At 58.3% G+C, this 13,811-nt stretch overlaps 1 protein-coding gene across 1 annotated transcript in view; it reads right to left on the minus strand.

Annotated features, from left to right (window-relative positions):
• The window catches only part of SCUBE1 (signal peptide, CUB domain and EGF like domain containing 1), a 133,549-nt gene that overhangs the window by 75,261 nt on the left and 44,477 nt on the right, over positions 1 to 13,811 (minus strand). The window contains exon 4 of the mRNA XM_036866320.1: positions 11,795 to 11,929. Coding sequence (XP_036722215.1) covers positions 11,795 to 11,929 — 135 coding nt within the window. The remainder of the gene's footprint in view (positions 1 to 11,794; positions 11,930 to 13,811) is intronic.

A 13,811-nucleotide genomic window follows, 5' to 3' on the forward strand; every position in this document is an offset into this window, starting at 1 on the left:
GTAAACAGATACATGGGCACACGCTGGGTCAGCCACTGTGTGGGCCTGGGGGACAAGGGGGCAAGTTTGGGGCAGCAGGGAGGATCAGTGCTCCAGGAGAGGAATCAGCTCATGCAGAGAGGCTGACGTGCTTGCCTCGAAGTCAGAGACGGCTTCACAAGAGGTGAAGCGAGATGGGTTTTGAAGGATGATGAAGAGTTCTCCAGGAAGTGAGGGGGATGGGGAATGGCACTTGAGGCAGAGGAAATAGCACACAGCAAGGCCCACGACTGGTAAAGGGCTGCCCGGTCACGGGGAGAACAGAAGGCAGGTGGGGGATGGGTGAGGGGCTGCGCTCTGGAAGGCCTTGGAAGACCTTGGAAGGCGGTGAAGGCCAAGCTCCTGGTGCGGGAGAGACAAGGGCTTGTTGTGGCAACTTCATGACACGCACGGCAGGGAGAGGAGGCACAGGAAGGTCCTCAGTGGGGAATGACATGGCCAGAGGGTCACGCAGAACAGTGGCTCCCACTGCTGTCAGAAGGCGGATGGGACAGGGAGACCGGGGAAACAGTTAACTGAGCGAAGGGTGAAGCCTGGCCCCGGGAGGAGGATGGAGAGGCAGGGCCCCGGGGCTGCAAGGGGCTCCAGGCAGTGGGCAACCCCTGCTCCCACCCCTCTATGCATTTGTTCATTCAGTATCGTTGGTCTCAGGAGTTGGTAAGATGTGGGTTCAAATCTTGACTATGCTACTTACTCACTACGGACAAATCTCTTGGCTTCTCAATCTCCATTTTCTCACCAGCAGAATGGGATAATACAGCTACACAGCACATCTGGTCACTCCCGTCACAGTCTGGGCACAGTGCTTGGCACATAGTGATGCCCAGTGACAGCTGACAGTTTTACCAATTTCAGGTCCAGGCACTCTGCTAGGGGACAGAGTATACACATATTCTCTCATTTTGGTCCTCATAAAAATTTCTCTAATGAACACTAATGTTTGTCCCATTTCACAGATGAGAAACTGAGGCCCCAGGACGTGCAGCCGAGAAGGGAGCCAGGGCCAGGGCCAGCTACCCCTGCATTGTCCACATTAGGAGGCCGAGGTCTTGCAGCGTGGAGGAAAGCCCACCGCCAACGCCACTAAGTACTGGGGTCCCCGCAGGGCTGCCTGGCAGGGGCTGGCTGGAGGCCAGGCCAGGAGAAGGGCGTGAAGCTGGGCACACCAGCCAAAGGGGTTGTTTATGGGATGGGAGGCTCGTAAAAAATAATGGGCTGGATTTATCGTCCCCGCCTCAAGGGCCGTTCTGGACTGCAAAGGGCCGGGACAGGCCTTCTCCGGCAGCACCATAAATCTGCCCACTAAATGCGAGAGCTGTTTATTCTCCCGCCCACCTGGTCTGTAGGCCGGGCCGGGGGAAGAACCTGCCCCACGCTCCGCCCCAAGGAGCAGCCAGAGGGGCAGCCCTGAGGCTGGGGTGGGGGACTCTCTGGCATGGCCACTGTTTCCCCTCTTTTAAAACAGAAAATTCCCGGCCACACACACCCACGGGGAACCTAGCACCCACAGCTGATGACAGAAAGCCCTGGAACAGGGCAGGGGGTGTCCCTGGTCCTGTAGGAAGCACGCTGGGGTCTCTCAGGTCAAGGCCTGGCCCAGACCCCATCATGTGGGAATCACGCCCCGGGAAGCAACGGGAGCCGGCCAGCCAGGCACAGTGATGGGACGCTAAGCTGACGTTCGGCGGGGGCGGCTCGGGCGAGGCTGTGAGCCTCTTTCCACAGGCATTTGAGTCCGGAGATGGGGGTGGAGCAGGAGAAGAAAACCTAACTTTGGCGTCAGAACGCTGGCCTCCCATGCGCTGTGGCCCAGCTGGGGTTCCCTCCCGCGGCGGGGTGACAGCGCTCACCCGAGGCGCTTCCTGGGGGAAGCGCTTCCCGGGGTAGCTGCGAGCATCACAGCACCGTGTGATGTGTAAGAGCACCGCGAGCTGCGGCGGGGGGCGCCGGGCCGGGCGAGGACCCCTGCTGGCTGGGATGGGAGGAGGGGCGGGAGCAGCCGGACAGGAGACAAAGTCCAGAGGAGGGTCAAGGACCGGCCTGGAGGAGTGCGAGGGGGGGGCCCAGGACGGGGGCCGGGCCGGGGCGGAGAGGGCGGCCATCTCTCCTGAGAACCACGGGCTCTCTGCCCTGACCCGTCCCCAGGGACCCGCGCCCGAAAACTGCCCGGGGACCTCTGCCGAGGGGTCCCCCGCCGGTCCTGCGGGGGTGTGGGCTTTGGGCAGTGGGCTCGGGGCAAGGCTCCCGGCGGCGGCTGACCCGGAGCGGCTGAGGGCGCAGGGCCTGTGCTCCACTTCAGGGTCTGAGTGCGGCTGGAAGGAGTGCTCTCCTCCAAGGGTCACGGGGGAGCCCAGCCCCCTTCCCCAGCCTGGCCACGGGGCGGTGAAGGGCAGTACAGGAGGCAGAGCACGGATGGCCCCATGCCCCCTGCGGGGAGCTCAGAAAACTCCCGAGCCCCTCCTGCCCCCCGACCAAGCCCGGTTCCTGAGCTCACACCCACCATCCCGGCCACCTGCTCGGGTCCCAGGCTGAGTGGGCGAGAGAGCGTGGGCGCCCGCACTGTACATGAGTTGCCCCAGGCACCTGCGGTCAGGACACCGAGCCAGAGGCTGAGCAGGACCCGGGCTTCAGCCTCATGAGAAGTAGAGACTGGCTGGTCCTGCTGTGGGCCCCAGGCTCCCCTCCAGGGTTCTGGACTCTGAAAAGAACAAGGCCCCACGTGGTCCAGAGCCACTGGACCCTCCTTCAAACCGCCACTGAAGTACTCCGCACCTACGTGACGCGGGGGCCGGGCCTCTCTGCAGAAGGGCCTGCCTGCCCTGCCGCTCACCTTCCGCTCCGCCACCCTCCTGCCCACCCACACTGCCCCTGGTGAGGTCCAGACCCTGATGGCCACCTCCCAGAAAATTGCTTCATCTCCCTTTCCAGCCCGCAGCGGGTAGCGATCTTCCCCAAACGTGGATCATACGCCCACCCCTGGGGCTGATGGGGGCCCCGTCACTGTCACAGCAAAGTTCAAACTCCTGCCAAACACGGTCTCCTGACCCTCTCACTTCTGGCAGCTTTGGGTCTGGTTTCAGGCTCTAGGACCCACTCTCTGCAATGGGCAAAGAGGGCTGCAGGGACACTGACTCCTCCGGCTACCAGAATAAAGTTGGAACCTTAGACGGCAGAGAAGCCCTGGCCAGAGGCGAGAGGCCAGGCCGCCTGCATGAAGGGCCCAGGCAGTGAAGTGCAGCTGGACGACCTCAGGGTGAAAAGACAGGAAGGGCGCCGGGGGCGGAGCAGCAGGAGACCCAGAATCTGTACGTGACCCCGTGAGAAAAGCATCAGGTACAGGGAAGGGGCTCATATCCGAGTCCCCCTTCCTCTCCACTGAGGCTGCATGGCTTACAGAAATGACCTGAGGTCAGGACCAGCGCTGGCACCCAGCCCACCAGGCTCTGCCACAGAATCGCCTCCTCAGTCAGACAGCGCTGGAGGGTGACAAGTGCCTGAGGGCCCTCCCTGCTCAGACACCAACCATCCCAGAACTCAGGCCCAGAGAGGGCTGTGACTGCACGTCTGCCTAGGGTCTCTGCCTCTCCATCTTCAGAGCCCTGCTCCAAGTTGTTTTTCAATGTCAGCTGCCTCCATTACTTTCAACCCAGGTCTGGACCCAGGTGGCCCCGCCAGCTTCTCGCCCTCTCCTTCCCATCACTGCCGCACAATCCCCCAAAAGCCCCCGGCCATGCCGCCCACTCGCCACTCTTCAGCTCCTTCACAGGCCACCCGCCCTCAGGGCCTTCTTCGATCCCTCTCCACCTCCCCCAGGCTCCCAGCCCTCAGGCAGAACTAAGCTCCCTGTGACCTTAACAGGCTGCTGGCTGAGCCCCTCAGCACTGTGGCCCAGGGCCCGAACTGACCACCCAGTACGTGATGCCACGCCACGCCACGGCACGCCATGCCACGCCACGTCATGCCACGCCACGCCACACCCTGGGTGCAGATTTGAGCATCACAGCCCCAATCCAGGTTGACCAGCACACTGGGTGAGGAAGTCCCTCTTCTCTTTAGGACCCAGTTTCCACGCCTGACCAAACAAGGGGTGAACCACGGGATAGCTGTAGTCTCTTTAAACACCGGAAGGCAGCCACAGAAGCTGGTCATGATTTGAACCCAGACCACCTACGTGCCAGTCCTGGTACGACTCCTAGGATCCACGTGACCCCGGGCGCACTACCTGCCTCTGTTATTTGCCATCTGCACATGGGAGTAATAGTACCTACCCTGTTGGGCTCAAGGGGTTATGAATGAGGTAATTTTAGGGTGACGATATGCCTTGGCTTGCTTGGGACAGTCCCAGTTTATACCTGCTGCCCCGTCACAATTAATAGCGCCTCCTCTCACTCTCAAAAGTGTACTGGTTTGAACATTAACTTATATAGCCCCCCGGTTAAGACAGGCAAAGTGCTCATAATGTGCCTGGACGAGTACTTAGCTATTCCATTATTATTAAAATGCTAATTCTTGGCTGCTGAGGTGGTTACACAGATCCACATGTAATAAAGTGGCCGAGAACCACACGCGCACACCGTACTAACGCCAACTTCCTGGACTCGATCCTGTTCTCTAGTGATGTAAGACGTGACCGTTGGGGGGAACTGAGTGAAGGGTATGTGGGATCTTGCCTTACTATTTTTGCATTTCCTTATGACTCTACAATTACTTCAAAATAAAAAGTTTCAAAAACCCTATTGTTTGGTCTCCAGCTACAGGTGAGTACAAACTTACAGATAAAATGAACAGATCCTAAAAATACTTCATGCAGGGGTCTAATAAATAAAAGGATGAACTCTAATAAGAGAGGTCCCAGAGTATACCTGCAAACTCGGAACTAGGTGAAAACGGCTCCTGTGAGCAAACAGCTGTGGCAGAGCCCAAGCCCTTTCCTGAGAAGCCAGGAGCCCTCAGGCTCCCACAGTCTCCGCCTCTGCGCGTGGACCCCGGGCTGCTGGCTTCACATCAAGACCCCCTACAGACAGGGGTGCGGAACGGCAGACAACAGCAGTATCAGAAGAGTTACCTCCAGCCCAGAAGCTGGGCCATTCAGCACGGCGACAGACGTTAACAAGCATTCTCTGGCCTTCAGAGGAGTGGCTGTCTCAGTCACCGAGTTCGTAACAAAAATTGTGAATTGTAGGGAAAAGGGGCCGGGCCAACTTAGGCTGTTCCTCTGAAGAGAGAAGGGATTGGGTGAGCCACCTCGGGAAATCTCCACTACGAGATGTTTTTGAACTCCTGGCGCTTAAAGAGGCACACTTGGTACCTGGGACGCTCACACTTGAGGAGCATCTCTGCTTCTCGCAGGCCTCACCCCGCCTGGGCCGGCCGCACGGAGCGGGTGCAAGCCTCATCGGAACCCTCCACACAGGCTGCCCAGGCTCAGAGGCCAGCGCGCCAGAACACGGGCCCTGCCGTTCCACTGGCTGCATCCTCGGGCAAGTCTCCGATCCTCTCCGCGCCTCGGTTTCCTCAGTCTGTAAGGATGCAACATGCTAGTGCATGAAAAGCACTCATCACAGGGCCTGGCAAGCGGTAAGCCCCCAGGACATGCAGCTCTCACCATCACCATCATCATTTAATGCAGAAGAAGCCGAGCTTTCCTATTCCTGGCCCCCACCTCTGATTTTGGCTGGAGCCAGTATTACCCTCGATGCCAAATCTTGAGCTGTGTGAAAACGCGGCCCTGAGCGTCACCAGGAATGCCGGTGGTGGGCGGGCAGTGCAGTTTCCTACCCATATTTATATGTGCATTTAAACAGGCTCAGAAGGATATTAAACAGAACATTAAACGCACTCAGGTAAACCCGTGACGCCCCTGCTGAGAGAATGCCAGCGTGGCATCCGCTCTGCACGGGCCTCAGCCTTGCGGGGACACGGATGATCAGCTGCCCTGTGGCCCAGTGCCTCCAGCGCGGGAAAGGAGGCAGCACAGCAGGGCTTCGGGGTGCAGGCAACTGTGCAATGGCCTCTCAGAGCCTCTGGGCCCCTACCACTTGGTCCAGAGCCTGGGCAGACCACAGCGCCCACTAGCACGTGCTGACCAGACACCTACCTGCACAACCCGAGGGTGTGGAGCATCCGGGCCCAGGGAGCCGCCAAGAACTGAGCGTCACTCTCCTTCCTCCCTCAGGCCTTTGCCGTGGGCCCCATGTCAGCACAGGACACAGAGAGGTGGGGAACACGGCCCCCGCCCACAGGGAGCTCCCAGGCTGCAGGGACGCAGGCAGCAGGCAACAAACTGCCTTCGGTGGCCGGCAATGGTGGGGGTGGGAGACAGGAGCCCTCTGAGCACAGACGAGGCAGGGGCTGACAGGGCTCCCTGGGCCGGCTCAGGACAGGCTGTGCGGTGCTGGGCGCTCCCTCCAGGGCTGAGCGGGGCACCAGGCAGTAGACAGGGTGGGGCGGGGCACCCCGGGCCCGGGGAGCACGGGAAACAGACAGAGGCCCGGTGTCCTCTTCATGTCTTGGTTCCCGACTGCCCGTGCCTAGCAGGGGCCTGGCACACTGCTCAAACCTCCACAGGGAGGACGGGGCTGGGCGCTCCTGGAGGGCAGGGGCTGGTCTGACCTCTGCAGCCCTGGGCGGGTCAAGCAGAGAGCGAGCTAGTGCTGGATGAACGGTTGTCTTGATGGGCATGTCCTGCCCTGAGCACAGACAAACCCAGGTGCGAGGGCCACCGGCTCACCCCTTGGAAGGGAGTTCCTCGAGGATGAGGCCTGACTCCTGATCGCCTCTTCACCCTCGGCTGACGCTCAGGCTTCAGCCAGCAGCCAGCACGCATCAGCAGAGCCTGGCTCAGTGTGCACCCAGGCCCTGACTCTGCTGCTGGCTCGGGAAACTGGCCCAGAGAGGGTGAGGCCCTGCCCTCGCTGGGCCTGTTTCCTCATCTGTGATAAATAACAATAATAAGAGCCCACATTTATTGAAACTTTCTTTTCAGTATCTTTTTAACTCTATGAAGTAGGTACTATGACTAGCCCCATTTTACAGACCAGGCACAGAGAGGTTAAGTGACTTGCTCAAGGTCACACAGATGGTAGGTGGTGGAGCTGGGATTCCAGCCTAGGCTGTGGGGCCCTGGAACCTGGGCTCCTAGTCATGGCATAACACAGAGATGACAGGTCTCCTCTGTGCCAAAGGGCCCTCGGGGATGGACTTTGACAGGCACAGCCCCTTAAGCGCCCTTGCCAGCCTGTCCTGCTTCCTCCAGCTGTGGGGACAATGTGACACTTCCTCTCGCTCTGGGGCCTTCCACCACCACCACAGACTGGACCACTGTGGGCACTTGGTGAGGCTGCAGAGCCCAGCCGTGCAGGACAGCTTCCTGCGTCGGGGAGAGGGCACACATATCTCCAACCCACTACCATCGGCAACAGTGGTGGCCCAGGATCAGTGCCAGTGAGAGAGCAATCCTCCACCAGGCCGGCCAGGAGACCATTCTCATTACTGTCTCTGCTGTTCAGACGACCACACTAGAGCCCCTAGGTCCCTCCCTCCAGAGTGGTTTTCTCAGCCCATTATCATAAGGTAACTCCTAGGATCCTTAGTTAGCATTTAATCCCCTTTCTAGATGCAAAGCTTCACAGGGATCATGCCTGCTTTTGCCCACACGGGGATCCTGGGGACCAGCCAGCACCTGGCACATGAATGAATGGAACAGTGACCTGCCATCACACAGCTCGTCAGACCTTTTGGAGCTCCTTCTTCTCCCTAAATCAATTTTGCTCAGACTGAAAGAAAGAATTCTTCACTGGAAGGAAAGGGAAAAGTTCATCCAGGAGTCAACACCTTCTTGGAGCATAGATATGACATAAGTTTAAAAAAAAAAAAAAGCAGGCACGGGAGAGGGAGGGAGCTCGAACGTGCTAGCTGCTTGGTGGACCGTCTACTCCGGGACCGGGGAGGCCCCCTGGGCGCGTGACTACGATGCAGAAGCGGAGGCTGGGAGTGGCCTGGCCCGGCTGCTCCCAGGCTGTGGGGTGGAAGAGGGACTTGTGGCTTGCCGGACCAGAGGCTGAGTGGGAAGTGAGTGTGGGCTGTGATGGTGCCAGAACCAGCTCAAAGAAGTGCTGAGCAGAGACAGACAGGCCACAGCTCTCAACAGCTGTGGGTCCCCTCCCACCTAGAGCTGGGAGAGAGGAACAGCCTGTGTCCCCAAATCAAGCATGAGTTTTAAAGGCCTAAAGAAGCTGTCCATGTGAGTTGTCATTCCTAGGGTGGGCACTGCACTTGACCCCTTCAAAGCATTTCCCCTAATGGAGCCCTCACTTGCCTAGGAGGGACTGCTGGTCCCAACTTACAGACAAGGAGACCCAGAGAGGCAGGAGTAACGGCAGAGGCCGCGTGACCCGTGGAGGTGAGAATGGCTGAGAACCTAAAACCCCCAACCCCAGCCTGGCCAGATCCACACGCCTCCGGCCAGGGTTTGTGCCGTCGCCTGGGAGGTGGGGCCACTCAGAAGGGCTGAGCCCCGTGGCCTTGTTTCTCGGCCAGGAGCCTGGAGCAGACCCTGCTCATGTGTCTGGTCCCCTCTAATCAAACCCAGCTCAGGGGAGGCTCCAAGGGGCTGACAGGCATTAGGAAGAGTCAGGTGACATGAGGAATCTGATCTGGGGAACAGAGGCCACTTAGGTACAAAACAAGCTGGGTCTCAGCACCTTGAACACGCTCTTTTGAGCTCTAACAATCGTCACTGAAGTTAACACACAATCATGATGAGCAACTGTCATGACAACCAACAGAGGCTCAGGAGGGAGCAGCGTGTCCAGTCACCCAGGCCCGTCCCCACCCACAGGCACTACTGAGAGGTTGGCCAACGCCCTGTGCACTTGTCCTGTCCTCTTCGGACCTTCCACAGAGCCTTCGGGAACCCTGGAAATGCTGCCACTTGACCTTCAGCAGGTATCCAAGACGTTGTCTCCTGTTTTTTAGATTGATTCATTGCCCAGATTTAAAACTTAAGAGACTGACACAAAAGTCCTAATGAGAAAAGGGACTTCTTTAACCAATATGTCAGTTAATGTAGATTGGGGTTAGTCCCCCAAATCTGTATTCTGGTTACATCTAGATTCCTGGCTTCACCTATAAATCCAGATCTGGCCACCCAGGCCTTTGGGTGGGGTGAGGCACGTAGACTCCAGGCTCCACTGCACGATTAATTTGAGGCCCAGCCCCTGAAGCATCTGGTTTCCCTAGAAGTCCCCCCCGCCCTTCCCCTCAGCATCATTTCCCCGCCTCTGCTTACCCAGCTTCCCACGGCTGCTCCCTGCACGAAATCCAAACTCCCGCCCACGTTCCACCAGCCTCAGGGTCTGGCCCCTGCCAAGCTCCCCTCACCCTGGGGTCACCGTGCCCACCATCCCGCCCTTCATTCTGCGTTTCCCGGGAGTCTGGTCCGTTCCCACCTCGGGGCCTTTACACACACCCCGCCTGGCCTCACAGTGGTTCTCCCCCCCTTGCTCCATTTCAGCTCACATGTGGCTTCCTCAAAGAGGCCTTCAGCGCCTGCCTATTTCTGTCTATTCCTCCACCCGGTTTCTTTCCTTACCAGCCTCGTCATGCCACAGCTAGTGACCTGGGCTGGAACCCCGACTGCTATGTCCCTAAGGTATGACCTCGGGCAGGTCCCCTAACTTGACTGGGCTTAAGCTTCCTCACCTGTCGCGGGGTCATAATACCCCGGCCTCGCCAGGCTGCTGTGAGGGCCCAGCTCAGAGTAAGCGTGTGACCTCATAGCAGTCACTGTCGCTGTCCCCCCCCATCATCGTGCCCCCCACCACCGGCTGATGCCGAGGTTTGCTTTGTAACATCCTTAGTACAACCAATGCTCACAGGCCAAACCAGGACCTGGTTCCAAACAGGACCAGGCCGCCGTCTTGCTTCGTGCTGTTTCCCCCTTCCTGCTCACCCTCCTTTCAACTGGGGGCACAGCTTCACCTGGAGCCCTGTTCGCGGGAAAGCTGCTCTTCAAGGGAACAGGGCACACACAGCCCGGCTGACAGGGGCTCCGGCCGTCCCGGCTTCGGGGACTTTACAGCTCGCTCAGAGCAGCCGCCGCCCGGTAAACCCCTCTCCCCGATGAAAGCAGGACTCCTGTCCCACCCCCAACACTCACTCATTTCCTCATAAATCTGCTTTTTATAAAACTCAATGTGGAGCCAGGGTCCTCGCTTTGGGCAGCTCGACTCCACAGCCCCACAGCTGGGAGGTCTTCTACAGTGCCGTGGACGTCTGGACAACGCGCCTGGAGCAGGTGTCCAGGGACCTCGGAGCTCGGCCTTTCCGTCCTTCTGGGGACCCGGCAGGGATGGGGATTATCGGGCTGTCTTGTCTTTGAGGAAACTGCCTAAACAAACCTAAGAATTCTAAGGAGTCCAGCAGAGTAGTTCTGCTTAATTACCCTGGGTTTTGTACTTCTTAAATGTTTTTTTCTTTTCTATCTCAGGAACTGTTTTCAAATAAAGATCCTGCCCAGGGCCCCCAAGTCTCACCTCACAGCCTCTGTTAGCTTTAGTGCACGCCGGCACTTTACTCCCAGGATCTGGTCCTATCCTCCAAAGACCCTGCCGGGTCAACACCACGGCCCCATTTTGCAGATGAGGAAGTTGAGGTTCGGAGCTGCAGAGCCGCCTGAGGAAGGGCTCCCAGCTAGGGAGCGGCAGAGCTGGATTCACACCCTGTCGGACCCGGAGCCCAGCGCCCGCCCTTTTTATTCCCTGCCTTTCAGTGTGAACCATGCCACAGACCAGAGATGAGGCCCTACAGGGCCCCTCCAGCACCTCCTCCTTGTCTAGGGTCAGCGATCGGCGAGGGGCTGAGGCTGGAACCATGGGGCTGCCTGGTCCTGCTTCCGCGTCTGCTCTCTGGAAGGCACAGCACAGCCAGGCCGCAGGAGGGCACAGCCGCTCTGCTGCAGCGCACAGCCCGCCTTGAGATTCTGGGCCGTGCCATTATCTTAACCAAGATGTGCCTCCATGCCTTCCAAAAGGCTGCTCGCTCTGCCTGGAAGCCATGTGGGTCCCGGCTTCTGGCCAGCTGTCCCATTTCACAGCCCTGCTGCTTTGGGCCCAAACTGACCACCACTGCCCTGACACCAAGGACCTTCACTTGCTGGGCTCAGCTGGAGGCCAGGCTCTGTCCCAGCCTGGGGCTGTCCCCAGGCTCCCCGGGCACTCCAGTTGGCTGAAGTCTTCCCCCTCTGACCCTCTGCACTGCCCCGAGCCGGCCTGCCATCCCACCTGGCCTCGGAGAGCAGCCGGCTCCTGACCACAAGGACCCTCTGCTGGCTGGTGACCCAGTGAACACGCAAGAGACTGAGAAACGAGCCCTCGGCCCGGTCAGACCTCGAGCCCCCCCTCAGGGAAAGGGGACCATCGGGAATGGGGCCCCACTCTTCCTAGCCACATCCAGCCCCCAGCCCAGAACGGAAAGCAGCTTCTCTGGACACATCTGCCCATCTGTGGCCCCACCTCGACCCCATATAAAAACACCAGAAACACCGACAGCCCTGCTGTAGGGGCAGAGGGCGGGAGCTGGGAGGTGTCCCTGCAGAACCGACACCAGAAGCACAAAACAGCCATTCGGGCCACCACCAAAGTTCCCTGCCTTGACCCTGAGGCCCCCAGAATCAAGATGCGGAGAGGGGGTTCCCAGCGGCCACCTGTTTCCACAGGGGAGGGGGCATGACTGGGCAGCAGGAGCCAGTACTCACCATTGGAGCGGTGGATGCAGGTGTGCTGGTTATCGCTGAGGAAGAAGCCGCTGTGGCACTGACACTCGTAGCTGCCCATGGCATTGACACAGATCTGCTGGCAACCACCGTTGTTGTCCTGACACTCGTCCACATCTGTGAGAGAAGGAAGAGAAGGGGGCAAGAGAGATCACACCTGGAGCTGGAAGTGAGGTGTGGTCACCTGGAAGGACGCGGATGCCATCAGTTCCCCTGGCTGCAGAGTGATACCACGGAGGTACCGCTTGGTGGTACCCCACGGTGGTACCCTCCAACAGTACTGCATGGAGTTACTCCACAGAGGTAGACACTCACAATGGCTGGAATGCTAGCTGGCCCTGGCTTTCCTGTGTGGCCACCACTACTCCAAGCATCTTACCTGCATTAACACCTTTAATGCTCACAGAAACCCTATACATCAGATCTAGGTCTGGGCCTATTTTACAGATGAGTAAACTGAGGTACAGAGAGGCCAAGTTACTCATCCAAGGTCCCACAGAGGCAGGATTCAAGCCTGGTGGTCCGCCTCCCAAACCTGGGCTCTCACTGATGTCACCTAACCCTCCCTCTCCAGGAAGACCTGCAACTAGCACCGCCTACCCCCGACTCGAAGAGCCTCGCCAACCAAATCCCACCGCCCCCTTTCTTCAATCACACCTCAGATTTGCAATCAGCAGCACAGACCCTGCAGCAAGGGAGAGGCTGGAGGCCAGGGCAGCCTGCTTTCTGCCTCGAAAATTGATTTCAAAAGCCCCGAGAAGGGGAGGTTTTTAAAAGGCCCTGACCTCTGGCTGCCAAGACTGCTACGGAAAGCTGCCGAGCGGTCTTTCCCACTCTCCGGGAGAGACAGACCTCAGGGCCGACACTCATTTTTGACCAGAGGCTGCTGGCACAAAGGGTGCTATTGGCTGAAAGGAGTCTTTATGAAGTTCTGGTCTTGAACAGAACAGCATGTTTCAATTACCCAAGTCATAACCCCCTACACTGTCAGCTTGTTTAATGAAAGAACGGCTTCTTAAACCTTAATGTGCCATGTCTGTATTGTCATTTTAATAGGCAAATATATGAAACCACAAAGGCAACGTGAGCTACTGGCTGCTTTGAGCCAATCCCACGACCCCCAACACACGGGCGTGCACACACACACACACACACACACACACACACACTCACTAGCTTTGGCACTGAACTTTTTAAACAGTTCTTTTTAACACAGCCATCTTTTAGTACTGGCACCAAAAGGATGTGAAAAGGTACAGACTCAGGCAGACTGACCTGCACTGAACCGGGGGAGGACTCAGTGCTGGCGCTATGTCAGCTGGGTCCTACTTCGGCTCAGGGACAACGGACCACTTCCCCACCCATGAGACCATGCTGCTGCCTTTGAGGCTGACGGCGAGGCAGGTCATTATTCTCCCGCAAGCTCAAATGTCAGCTGTGTGGCAGCCAGGAGGGAGGGAGAGCTCTGAACTATAAAAGCCACCAACAATTAGAGCTAAAACGGTAAAGGTGGCTCTTGCTGAGAGGAGACTGACGGGGGGTTCCAGGGGAAGCTGGGAAGGATAGAGAGGGATTTTTCTGAAGACCTTTCCACACTCAACGAGTCTTACTGATGGCTCCCTAAAGGCTCAGTGCCAGGGTCACCTTTGCTGGGGGCACCTCCCCTCCACACCCCAGCGGTGTCTGCCTCTGGGGGTCTGCCCCCGCCTGCACTAGCCCATGAACAGCTCTGAGCCAGGCACTGGGTCCTGTTCATCCTATTAATAACAACATAAAGCTAACCTTCCAGGAGTGCTTGTCGTGTGTCAGGCACGGGGCCTCACTCCACCCACACGCTCAGTCCTTGCGGCAACACTGAGTGATTGGTTGTGTTACTGACTCCATTTTACAGATGAGGACACTGAGGCACAGAAGGTGAAGTAACTTGGGCAAAGTCACAGAGCTGCTTGGAGCAAAGGCAGGACTCAAACCCGTTGTCCAGCTCCTGAGCATGTGCCTT

Source organism: Balaenoptera musculus, chromosome 10, assembly GCF_009873245.2.
Source record: "Balaenoptera musculus isolate JJ_BM4_2016_0621 chromosome 10, mBalMus1.pri.v3, whole genome shotgun sequence".
Lineage (NCBI taxonomy): Eukaryota > Metazoa > Chordata > Mammalia > Artiodactyla > Balaenopteridae > Balaenoptera > Balaenoptera musculus.